The 12,830-nt window shown below is 31.0% G+C and overlaps 2 protein-coding genes across 2 annotated transcripts; both read right to left on the bottom strand.

Annotated features, from left to right (window-relative positions):
* Nucleotides 1-696: 696 nt before the first annotated feature.
* LOC103854829 (myrosinase) lies at nucleotides 697-3,588 on the bottom strand. Its single transcript, XM_033284501.1, has 12 exons — nucleotides 3,412-3,588; nucleotides 3,263-3,323; nucleotides 3,120-3,181; nucleotides 2,953-3,028; nucleotides 2,694-2,859; nucleotides 2,303-2,564; nucleotides 2,101-2,216; nucleotides 1,804-2,024; nucleotides 1,647-1,681; nucleotides 1,411-1,525; nucleotides 1,196-1,298; nucleotides 697-1,102 (listed from the first exon to the last, which is right to left on the bottom strand). Exons 1-12 carry the CDS (start codon nucleotides 3,586-3,588, stop codon nucleotides 850-852), a joined length of 1,647 nt encoding a protein of 548 aa, XP_033140392.1. The 3' UTR covers nucleotides 697-849.
* A 3,574-nt stretch (nucleotides 3,589-7,162) lies between these two features.
* Nucleotides 7,163-8,914, bottom strand: LOC103854830 (MADS-box transcription factor PHERES 1-like). Its single transcript, XM_009131790.3, has one exon. The coding sequence runs from the start codon at nucleotides 8,414-8,416 to the stop codon at nucleotides 7,163-7,165; it is 1,254 nt and encodes a 417-aa protein (XP_009130038.3). The 5' UTR covers nucleotides 8,417-8,914.
* Nucleotides 8,915-12,830: the final 3,916 nt, after the last annotated feature.

Raw genomic sequence — 12,830 nt, forward strand, 5'->3', positions numbered from 1 at the left:
TTATTTTTATTCATTAATAATTGATCATCTTTTTATTGAGATTGTTTACTTAGTACATTATAGATGGAAAAAGCTCCTTATGTATGGAGCAAGTAGAAAGAGTGAGAGACATGCATAGAGATGATCTTGAGGGGAAAAAGTGTTTCATGCATCAGAAAGCCTCTTCTTCTGACTCTGGGAAGATAGGCTTGAGCGGAGGAAATCTTGTTTCGCAGAATTCTTGACAGTCCCGTTAATGAATCTCTGGTACCATTTGCCAGATTCTTTGAGGTTTCTGTCGTCGAGATCTTAATATGAGAATGGGGAAGCATTCATAAAACATAAATTACTGAGGTTTAGCTTCTTTTGGTTTTCTTGATTATATAAGAACCAAAATAAAATAAAATCATTTGAATGATAGGAAAATCATATGTAAAATACTATTAAATTTTAGTTGAGGATGATAGAACTTTGGTGTAGCTAGATTTGAGTTTGTATAAGGTTTGGTCATTGTTTATTATGTTGAAAATCTATTCTAGTATATAAAGTTGAACTTATTAAGTTAATTTAAGCTGATCGGTTTGATGTTTATATATTTATTACACAAAACTAGTTTGGGGTAATTATTTATTTATTTTCTATGTGTGTCTAAGTGACGTTTTTGGTTTAAATTGTGTTATTTCACTCTCTCTCTCGATCATCTTGACAAAATGTAGGTGTAGACAATTTTTTAATTCATTAGTAACTGATCATCTTTTTATTGAGAATATTTATTTAGTACATTATTATAGGTAGAAGAAGCTCCTTATCTTTGGAGCAACTAGAAAGAGTGAGAGACATGGAGATGATCTTGACCGGGGGAAAAAGTGTTCATGCATCAGCGAACCTCTTCTTCTGACTCTGGGAAGAGAGGCTTGAGCGGAGGAAATCTTGTTTCACAGCGTTCTTGACGGTCCCGTTGATGAATCTCTGGTACCATTTGCCAGATTCTTTGAGGTTTCTATCGTCAAGATCTTCCCAATTAACGTAACTGAGTCCAAATCTGACGGTAAAGCCTTTACAGAATTCATAATTGTCTCCAAGAGCCCATGCGAAGTATCCTCTCACGTTGACACCCTTCTCCCTGAAAACAAGAACAATCATATATAAAAATGTTACCAAGAAAGAAGAAGAATATAACAGATGTAGAAAATCATTTATAGTAGCATCCACTCACTTGATGACCTTGCGGAGAAAACATAAATGACTGCAGAGATAATCAATTCGCTTGTAATCGGCAATAGCCTGCTCACGGTTTTCTTCACTGGGGGTACTAAATCCTAAATAAACCGCCACATTAAAAATATTCCACAATAAAGTCAGTTTCTTCGACTAATATCAAAATACAATAATTATTATGTGGTATAAATGAAAAGAGTTCGTAAAACTCACCGTTCTCGGTGACATAGATTAAAGGGTCTCCGTATTTGGTTTTGAAGTAGTCCATTACGTAGTAAATGCCTTTTGGGTAGTAATAGCTGTTGCCGTTTACCTTGTCTTCAACGAACTGTGAAAATGGAAGTAAATAAATATACACATCAATTAAAAAACATAATTAGGGTTGTTATACTGAAAACTGAAAAAATGAAAGAAAAACAAATCTTAGGGGGTGGATCATTGATATATACCAGTGGACCAAGAAATTCACCACGTGAGTTATCATCTGTAAACACAAGGATGAAATAACAGATGGTCACTCACAAAGTACGTTGCAACAAAAAGGAGATAAAAGAATATTTATATGTATAGAAAGGCTGTATCTAATTAGTGGTAATAGACTAGTACATGTGAGCTTTACGCCAGCGTCCATCATGGCAGTGTGTGTCTCTGAAGGATATGGGTTAGGTTTTGGCTGGGCGTACTGAGTGACGTAATAGTTGAGACCAAGAAAATCATATGAACCGGCAACGAGTGCGGCTTCTTCCTCGGTAAAGTTGGGAAGCCTACTACCCACAATCTGCCTCATGATGTCTGGGTATCTACCCTTTGTTAGCGGCTCCATGTACCTGATCCATGTATATGTTTTAATTATATATACATACACTATATACTGTTACATTGTTCTGTAATATATATATATACCATCCATGGAAGAATTGGTTCATCCTCTCAGCTGCTTCTATGGAGGCAGGATCAGACTCATCAAATGGAAGAAACCATCTTGTTATCATCACAGGTCCAATCTTCCCTTTTTGAAACTGTTGGTCACGTGATATATATATGACTATACATTAGAATCAGATATGTTAGATTTGCACCACCTTAATATGGAGAGACCACTCACCTTATATTTGGTCCTGTAAAGATCGACGACCGTGGCATGAGCAAGAAGCTGGTTATGTGCAACGATGTAGGGTTCTGTTGAAGAATTTCCACCGTAACACCTGTGCTTGGTATCAACCATAGGAGAACATCGACCGGGTGCATCTGTTCCGACCGCATAGCCTCTCGTAGGGACTGTGTATAACTGGTTGATCGTGATCCAGTGCTTTACCTTTCCACCAAATTCTTTGAAACATAGATCCGCGTAATCTTTGAAATCTTGTCTGCATATGAATATATAATTATTTCAGTTAATACATGTAATTAAATAAGACCAAACCTTCTTCTTTTTTATTAATAATTTTATAATCAATCTCTTAAATTCATATATAATATGTCTGCATGGCACATACATGATCTGGCGGTCCAAGAAACCTTCATACTCATCTTGGAGTGTTTGAGGAAGGTCCCAGTGAAAGAGGGTAACGAAAGGCGTTATATTCTTTTCGAGGAGTGCATCTATGAGTTTGTGGTAGTAATCAAGACCTCCTTGGTTCACTCCCCTACTCACCTTTCCTTCTGCTCATGTATATATATGTCGTACATTAATTAGTACTTTTTCAACTAAATGATCCCAATTAAAATACAAACGAATGGATAACATGTACATACTTGGAATGATTCTTGACCACGCAAAGGAGAACCTGTAGCCAGTAGCATTGAGTTCACCCATCACGTCTACATCTTTCTGCAGTTTACATATTTTAATCACATGTCAATTCCACACGTATAGTTTTTATACATATATAGTTCAATCATACGAGTATCAATGTATTAACCTGCCATCTCGTATAGGACTCACAAGTAGTGTCTCCATTCTTCAAATCTGACCCTGATTTCTCTGATAGTAGTTACAAATACATTAATACATGTACATATAAACCGACGTTCATCTCATGTGTATATATACACTGTGACGTACCTGGATATCGGTGACTGAAGCCATCCCAAATGTTAACACCACGACCTCTTCCTCCTTCGATCTGAAATGAAAAGAAACAACCATGCGAAGTTGCATTTTAGTATTTTTGAATTGTATTTATTGATACGTCAAAAACATTTGTTGCATGCCTGGTAAGCAGAAGATGCAACACCGAAGATGAAGTCTTTTCCGAAGTTTTTACTGCTTAAAATATCAGTGTTACTACATGTGAATGGATTGTTCTCTTCGCAAGTAATTTCTTCATCAGCTTTGCAACTCGCACCAGCTAATAGAAACACTAAAGCGAGTCCATGAAGAAGCTTCATGGTTAATCTGTTGATGTAGGTGTTGTGTTAATGGAACCTTGTGACCATCTAGGGTTTATATAGCCCTTCCAAAAGAAGAGTGACGTATGCATTTTTCTTTGTCTAAGTGTTCTGATATTTTGGGAGAGGTTTAGCTGAGATGAAACCCGTGTGATCATTTACTTTAGCTCAGTGTTCACCGATTGATTATGTTTTTTTTTTTGTTTTGTTTCCAGTTTTTAGCATGCCTTGTTCTTCAATCAACCATTACATTGGGAAAAAAATACAAGATGTTGCATTTTTTATCGGGATGAATTGTTAATGATTTATTGCTACTTTTCCTAGAGTTAATTTTAGGAAATAACCTATGAAGTTGAACGGAAGCACGTCTTTGGACAAATAAATCTGGTGTCATTTTCTTGTCATATTATTTATATTGTTTTCAAGTGTAATTTTTTTTTGTTACATTCCATATCTGGAACACACAACTTGGAACACGAATTGTCTCACATCTTCAAATTGATCCGTCGACAGTGGTGAATGCAGCATGTATATATCGAAGGTTTGCGCAAAACTAGAACGACACGTATCATCATTCATCAAGATTTGTTGTATTAAATAATGTTCAAACATTCGTCATGATTAACGACATAAATTATTGAAGATTTTTATCGAAATATTATCAAGTGTTGAATCTAGACTAACACTGATCCAAGGCCACACTTATCACGAGCCTCACCGCTCATAATCACAGCATATCTTATTTTGGTTTTGAGTCTTTTTACCTCTCTATATATGCTTTTATCACATGAGACCGGACTCTACGAAAGACAAAAAAATTTGCATTTTTTTAAAGAAAACCAAAACCAACCACATTTTTTGCATTTTTCCATCGTTTCTAGATAATCAGAGCCGTATGACCGAGACGAATGATAAAAATATTTTCAATAAAAATAATAATACGTTTTATTATAGAGAATAAAAAAACCATGACTTCTGAATAAATACAAAACCATGACTTCTGAATAAATAAGATAGTTACTTTTTTTTGAAAAAGATTTTACTATTTAAATGCAGGAGACCGAAAATATTTTACAGAGATTGAACTCAGTAGGCCAAGTGGCCTTACATATCTAAAAGATACAAACTTGAATCAGTGAATTAGCTGGATGGGTTTCACGTAGAGAACCATAACTGAAGTAGAGAAGAAGAGAAATTTGGCCTGTCGATTCTTAGACTGGAGATCCTGTTTTTTACCGTAAGCTTTATTTGAGCTACCAGGCCGTCTGGTGAAGTGAAATGAGCATTGTGCAGTCGATTGTTCCTCTCTGTTCAGAGCGCATAAAGTGTCGCCTGCCAGCATAGAAGAAGAAAAGTCGTTTGGACTTTGTTTGAAGTATGGCTCTTAATTTGGGGAAGTATTGCAGTCCATTGACGAGATGAGGCGAAGTGACATTTTGCTGCCATGATTCTCCAAACATCCCAAGCAAAGTTACAGTCAAAGAAACAATGAGCAATTGACTCATCAGCAACATTGCATAGGAGGCAACGGGGGTCTGTTTGTAATCCCCAACTGAGGATCCTGTCACGAGTGGGGCATCTGTTCCTGACCATCAACCACACTAAGAACATGTGTTTGGGTATACCACCTGAGATAGTTACTTGTATATTAATCTATAGTTTAAATCTATACTTTAAATAAAAATAAATACATTTTAATTATATTTTTCATAATTAGATATTCTTTTCGACAAAGGTTCTATTGAAGTGCGTGAAACAGACAAAGCTATGAATTCAAACATGAGGTAAAATAATCTGTTCATATTTTTGTAAGAACAAAATATTTAAATGTATGCTCTTTAGGCTTTCGATATATTAGGATGGGCCATAAATAATAGTTTCAGTTTAAGTAACATTCACGTTACCAATTTGTACTGGGGTTTTCTTAGGTTAGTATGCTCTTTCTGCAAACTGCCATGAAAAGATTGCACTGTGAATGTTAAGCTACGAGTTACGGACAAAAATCAACTTGACCGAACAACAAGGAGTCGTCATCTTTAAAGCATGCGCAAACTTCTATGGATAATCCCAATAGACAAATACATACTTATCAAAAAAAAAAAAATCTACATATTGCAATAGCAATGATACACTTTTATACTTGTAGTGCGTATGGTGAGTTTAAAATGGTCTATTACATTAGATAAGCTTTTCAAAGTTTGTATAAATGCTATAAGGACCATTTCAATAGTTTTTTGGCCCACAGATTCACAGACCTTCCCCACCAACTCAATGAATACGACCATTTCTCACCTAGTCCCACAGATTCATAGAAATGGTCTATCGATTCTATCTTTGATAAGGTTTTGGTTCAGGAACAGCGGCGAACCTACGCTATACAGAAAGCGGAAAACTGCCACTACTGTAAAGTAAAACAAATTTAATTACACCAAGATTGTTAAGATTCTGCAGTTTGGTTGGTCACTCAGCAAAGGCTCGAATCTCCTCTTGACCCCCTCCCTTCATTTTTTCTTCTCATTTCTTTATTTTACTTTTTTTTTACTTTTTTGTGTACGTGTTATATTCATTACTTTTCTTGTTCTTTTTCTTTGTTGTTTCATTATTTTTCTTGTTAATTTTTTTTGTTCCTCATTCTTTTCATAGTTACTACTATTTTCTAAAACAAATAGTTATAATACTTTTCATTTCACTTGGGTAATGGGTTCATTTTGTTTTCTTCATTTAGTTATAAAAATATTTTTTAGTATATTATCTCTCTATGTTCTCTTCTAAATTTTATCTTTCTTAAAAAATAAAACATAACTATGTAATATTATTAAATAAAAAATGTTTTTAATTAATAAATTATTTTTATGCCTCCACTCAAAATATTTTCTAGATCCGCCGGAAACATGGTTGTTCATGAGTTCTTTTGTAATGTGAATATATTTCTGCTTAGTGAGACTGTGAGACAAACACTAAGGAATTACTGAAGACTTTTTCAATGGATATGATCATATGCTTTTTTTTTCTTAGTGAGAGAAACATTAACGAATTATTCAAGACATGTATCTTTTTTTTTGTAATATATGCTTCTGCTTAGCGAGAGAAACATTACTTAATTATTGGACAATTGTTTTTTTCAATGGATATCATCAGACATAGTTATCTTGATAATCTGAGTGATTATTTATTGCATGACATGTGGCTTTGGGTAGATAATGGTGTATCTTTAAATAAGAATTCTACATCCATACGCAATTACATGTCACCTAACTCTATATTTCTGTCTTTATTTTTTTCTTTTGAACTTAACTCTATATTTTTGTCTTATGGCCACATTTCTTGATTAATGGTTTGTCTGATAATAATTTTTTTGCGAAATGCTTGTTGCATTCTTCCTCCACGGCCTTAAAGAAAAAAAATACTCTTTATGATTTAATATAAAAAAACAATAGTCTTTATTCGAAACAATAAAATATTCAAGGACAATATGGTACACGACACAACATTGCCTGATAATCATAACTGATTTAAAGGCGAAAACCTTTAATCATTACAATATGAAAATTCAGAATTGCAAACGCAAAAAACTTCAATCCAAACCAAACCTTGTTAGCCAACCATTGTTGATCCTATGACCAGAAAGATCGGCAGCGGCGGCGGTGGTGGTGGTGAGAAGCATCTGACTGGTGATTGGTAGTTGGTAATAGCCATTATTTTTGTCATCCATCGAAGCAACGGTTGCAGGATCTTGACCATCACTCATCTGCTGAGGTTGTCCCATCAAAAGACCCACGAACGATTGGTTTGAATTTGGATACTGATTCGAACTCTGTCCCTGATCATGATTCAAACCTGTATACATATCCTGGTTCGAACCATAGAACATAGGCTGAGTCTGATCATCAAAGTTAGCAGGAGTTTGGTATTGAAATGGTTCTTCACGATTCATATTCATACCCTGGCTCGAACCATAAAACATGGGCTGAGTCTGATCATAAAAGTTAGTAGGAGTTTGGTATTGAAATGGTTCTTGATGATTCATATTCTGATGATGAACATGATCATTAAAACCTCCAGGAGCCTCCTCCTTCACACTCATATCCATACCATCAAATTGACGCATATGATCATAAGCTTCAGTAGGGTTACTTACCAAACCCTCAGTTCCGACAACAAAAGGGTTCGCATCACCAACGACAGGACCAGACGCATCTGTAGCAGCGACATTAGGAGGAACTGGCTCACCATTCGCCTCGAGGAACTCGATCCTGTGACTTAGATTTTTGACATAATCACCAATAAAATGATTTAGTTCTCCAATAAAACATGGATCATCATAGTGATGCGGCTTTAGCGTCTCCCCCTTCAAAAGATCGAACATAACCTCTCTAAGCTCAATCTCTCGATTCTCCGCTTGTAGCCTCATCGCTTTCGCTTGTCCCTTCTGGATCCTCTCCTCCAGATGCCTCTCTTGGTCGTACATCTTCTTGCACCGTTCCTCCGGCAGAACACCCATAAACGCCGAGTGCACTGCTTCAGCGCCTTCCCTTGACGGCCAAAACTCCGTCTCCGTGTTGTCGCAGCTGTTGATAACCACACAAACTTTGACACCGCAGAGAGTTGACAGCTCGTTGGCTTTTTTAAGTAAACCTGTCTTCCTCTTCCTGAAAGTTTGGTTCCTTGCAGTGCTATTAGTCATAGGCTCTATTTTTATCCTTCCCTTTGGCATTGTTTTGTGTTGGTGAATGATAGAGATATGTTGGCACTTGATAATGCTCTTGTTTATATAGTGTAATGAGGCTGGTATTACGTATGCAGGTCTTATCACTTTCTTTGGGATCATTAATGCTAAATTGCAGTAATGTATAATTATAATAGTTACAAAAAGAATATATATATACTCATTAACAGTTGTCAGGAAATCATTGGATAGAGCAGATAATAATCATGTAACTTTAGATATTATTTGTATAACTCAAGATATGTTTCCCTTAGTTGAAGCAATTAAACCAACCAATAAGGAAACAGTAAATTTCAATGCAAATTTAGATGAAAATGTTGCCAACTAATGCTGCGTAGGTAGTAAGACTAAAATTACACAGATATATCTAAAGGAAAATTTATACAATTCTAATCTATACTAATAAAAATGATCTTTTGAGGCTCCATAGAGCGTCCACATCAGCAAAAATAACTTATCCCGAAAGATGACACGTGACATAAAATATAGTTTTTACATTTTAATATTACTAATTTTTAAAAATTATAAATAATATGTAAACATACAGCATAAAAATAGAAAACTACATTAAACATATGTAAGATTACCATTTTTCACTTAAAAAAAAAGATGGTTTATCTCCATAATGTAACATTACCGTTTTATAAAAAAAAACAAAAAACATTGTATATAATTTCGAAAATAATAAATATATGTAAACATACAACATAAAAAATGAAAATACTACATTAAACATATGTAAGATTAACATTTTACATTTTTATTTTTTAAAAAATAATATGTAAACATACAACATAAAAAATAAAAATAAACTACATTAAACATATGTAAGATTACTATTTAATTTTCACTAAAAAAAAGACGGCTTATCTCCATAATGTAACATTACTATTTTGTAAAAAAAAACATTATATATAATTTCTAAAATAATAAATAATATGTAAACATACAACATAAAAAATGAAAATACTACATTAAACATATGTAAGATTACCATTTTACATTTAAAATAACAATAATATGTAAACATACAACATAAGAAAAAATAGAAAAACTACATTAAACATATGTAAGATTATCATTTTCACTAAAAAAACGGCTTATCTCCATAATGTAACATTACCATTTTATAAAATAAGAAAAAAAACATAAATATAACTATTTGACTATTTGTCCAAGTTCTTCTATTAAACATTGCCGTTTTACATTAAAAATAGAAAAATACATTAAGATTTAAACATCTTTCTTAAAATATAAAATATAGATATTAACTAAATATAAAGTATAAGAAAGAGATATACTCAATATATAGAAAAATAAATAATAAGTAAATATTATAAATATATAAATATATGAATTATATATACAATAATAAGTAAATGCACAATTTTTAAAAAATGGAAAGAGTACATTAAATATTAAACATCTATCTTAAAATGTAAAATATAGATATTAAGTAAATAAAAAGTATAAGAAAAAGAAATACACAACTTAAAAACAATGGAAAAAGTATATTAAAATTTAAACATCTATCTTAAAATGTAAAATATAGATACTACGCAAATAGAAAGTATAGGAAAAGGAAATACACAATTTAAAAAATGGAAAAAGTACATTAGTATTTAAACATCTATCTTAAATTGTAAATCTATCTTAAAATATAAAATTATTAGTAAATATAAAGTATAAGAAATAGAAATACACAATATAAATAAAAATAAGCAATAAGTAAATATATAATATAAGTAAATACCCAGTTTAAAAAATGAAAAATTACATTAAGATTTAAAAATATATCTTAAAATTTAAAATATAGATATTACGTAAATAGAAAGTATAGCAAATGGAAATATACAATTTAAAAATATGGAAAACGTACATTAAGATTTAAACATTTATCTTAAAATGTAAAATAGAGATATTAATTAAATAAAAAGTACAAGAAATGAAAATACATATACAGGAAAATAAACAATAAGTAAATAATGTAAATATATAATATATTAATTATATATATAATAATAAGTAAATACACAATTTTTTTTAAAAAATGAAAAAAGTTCATTAAGCATTAAACATCTATCTTAAAATGTAAAATATATAATATTAGTAAATACACAATTTATAAAAATGGAAAAAGTACATTAAGATTTAAATATCTATTTTAAAATATAAAATATAGATATTACGTAAATAAAAAATAGAAGAAATGGAAATAAACATTTTAAAAAATGGAAAAAGTACATTAAGATTTAAACATCTATCTTAAAATGTACATCTATCTTAAAATGGTAGTAAATTATATAAAAATGGAAATACCACATCAAACAAAAAAAATAAAAATGTATAGTTTTACATCAAGAAAGTCCCTATAAAACTCATTATTCCATCAACATCAACCTCACACTATCAATGAAAACTTCAAAGCATTCGAGCAAAAAAAATGGTTCCGCCATCGACTCTTGCCGTCCCAAAAACCTTTAATGACCTTGAAAGAGATTTTATATAACAACGAACTTTTTGTTAGGTGGATTCATTGTTGGAAAACCCGCAACTTCTAAAAACCAAACTTATTCATGGGAATTGAATTGCTTTTCATAGACTCAAAGGTATTCTTACAAATTTAAATTAATCTAATCTATAATTTTATTGTTAATATTCATACTAACTCTTTCATGATCAAACCATTACAGTTAATAACCATTCAAGCGTTTATCCCGAAACACTTCCTTCCTCGCCGAATCATGTATTGGTTCATGTTGGTTTAGTATTGTTTTTGGTTTATTAACCGGTTTAGGATGGTCCTATTGTAAATATAATTTAAGTTGGCTTAGCATATATTATGCTTTAAATAACTTAAATTAAATAATAGTAATATTAGGCTTAAAATATAATTTTAGAGAGTTTTCAAATATATTTTACAGAACATTATAGGTGATGAATTTAATTTATTAAATTCGTTTATTACTGAGTTATAAATATCAATGATGGATTGGTGAGTATAACATGAAGACAAAAATGTAAATATTTGATTTTCAAGATAAGAAATTCAGCTTTTATTCAGTTACTCAATATATAATATCTTAATTTTTTTTTTAATATACATAATTTATATATATAGATTAATCTTCCAAACTTAAACTATTATATTATATATGAATAATTTTTTTAAATAAAAATAATTTCTGATTTAAAAAATAAAAATAAAAACAACAAATGGTTATTTTCAAACAATTGATGTAATTTACATTATACTATCATTTAACAGGTATTAGATACATTTTGATATATCATTATTTTCGAGAAAACAATAAATTGTTAAACATTAATATCATCTAGGTTAAGTATACGAACAACACAAATTCAAACATCACAAAAAATATTTACATAAACATTATAATACAATAATTTAATCAAAAAATACAATTCAAAAAAATATTATTCTAAATAATAGTTATATACTTAATATTTGAAAATCCAAGATATTTTTGCTAAAATTGTACTTACCTGGCCAAGGAAATCGACCATCTTTTTACGGATCGATCGATTGTTGAGCATGTGGTCGATCCGAAAATACTCTGCAGTTTAATTAAATATCTAAAACTTTTATTCTAAGACTCAACAGATAGTTTTACTAAATATGATAACTAGATAGCCAACAAAATTACAAAAAAAATATTTAAATAGTAAAAAAATATGTTAATTTAACGTGTTAAAATTTAAAAATAAATTTTAATTATGACATGCATCTTAATATTTATATAAATATATATCATAACCTAAATATAAATAATTTAACAACTTAAATTAGAAAAAAATAAAAATCCCGGGCGTAGCCTGGGTTAATCCCTAGTAATACTACTAAACATGCTTATTTTCTGAATTAAAGAAAAAAACTTATTATATTAGTTAAACCAAAATTATAAATTTGAGACTCATTAAATTACTATAGCTTGTGTAACACAAGATAAATCGAATCTTTATAAGAAACCGGAAATGGCTAATCACGTCTTTATTTTAGGTTTGGGAAATCCGCAAAAAATCTTACAGAATATAGGAAACCGGAAATGATATGTTCTTTCAGAAACTTCTGATACTTCAATTCTTGATATTATTTTTCCATCATTAAAGAGTAGAATACAATGTTGAAATACAAACAAATAAAAACAAAGGATTGCGGTTTAGCTTCTTTTGGGTTTATTGATTATATAAGTAACAATATTCCTTCGCTACTCTAACCTCTCCTCCCAGGATGGAGTGTATTTCCCTTTTATTGGATTATAGAACTTTGGTTAGAAACTTTTGAGTTTGTATTAGGTTTGGTTGTTATTTATTATGTTGAAGATACCTTTTATTATATAAGTTGCACTCATTAAACTAATTAGTGAATTTAGGCTAATCCGTCCCGTCAATATATATTTTTTTACACTAGAGTAGTTTGAGATTTCTGAGTGTTTTCTGTTTTAAATTGTGTTATTTTCCCTCTTTCCTCGTCCTCTTGACTTGTCATAATGTA

The sequence above is a fragment of the Brassica rapa genome, chromosome A02, assembly GCF_000309985.2.
Source record: "Brassica rapa cultivar Chiifu-401-42 chromosome A02, CAAS_Brap_v3.01, whole genome shotgun sequence".
In the NCBI taxonomy this organism is placed as follows: Eukaryota; Viridiplantae; Streptophyta; class Magnoliopsida; order Brassicales; family Brassicaceae; genus Brassica; species Brassica rapa.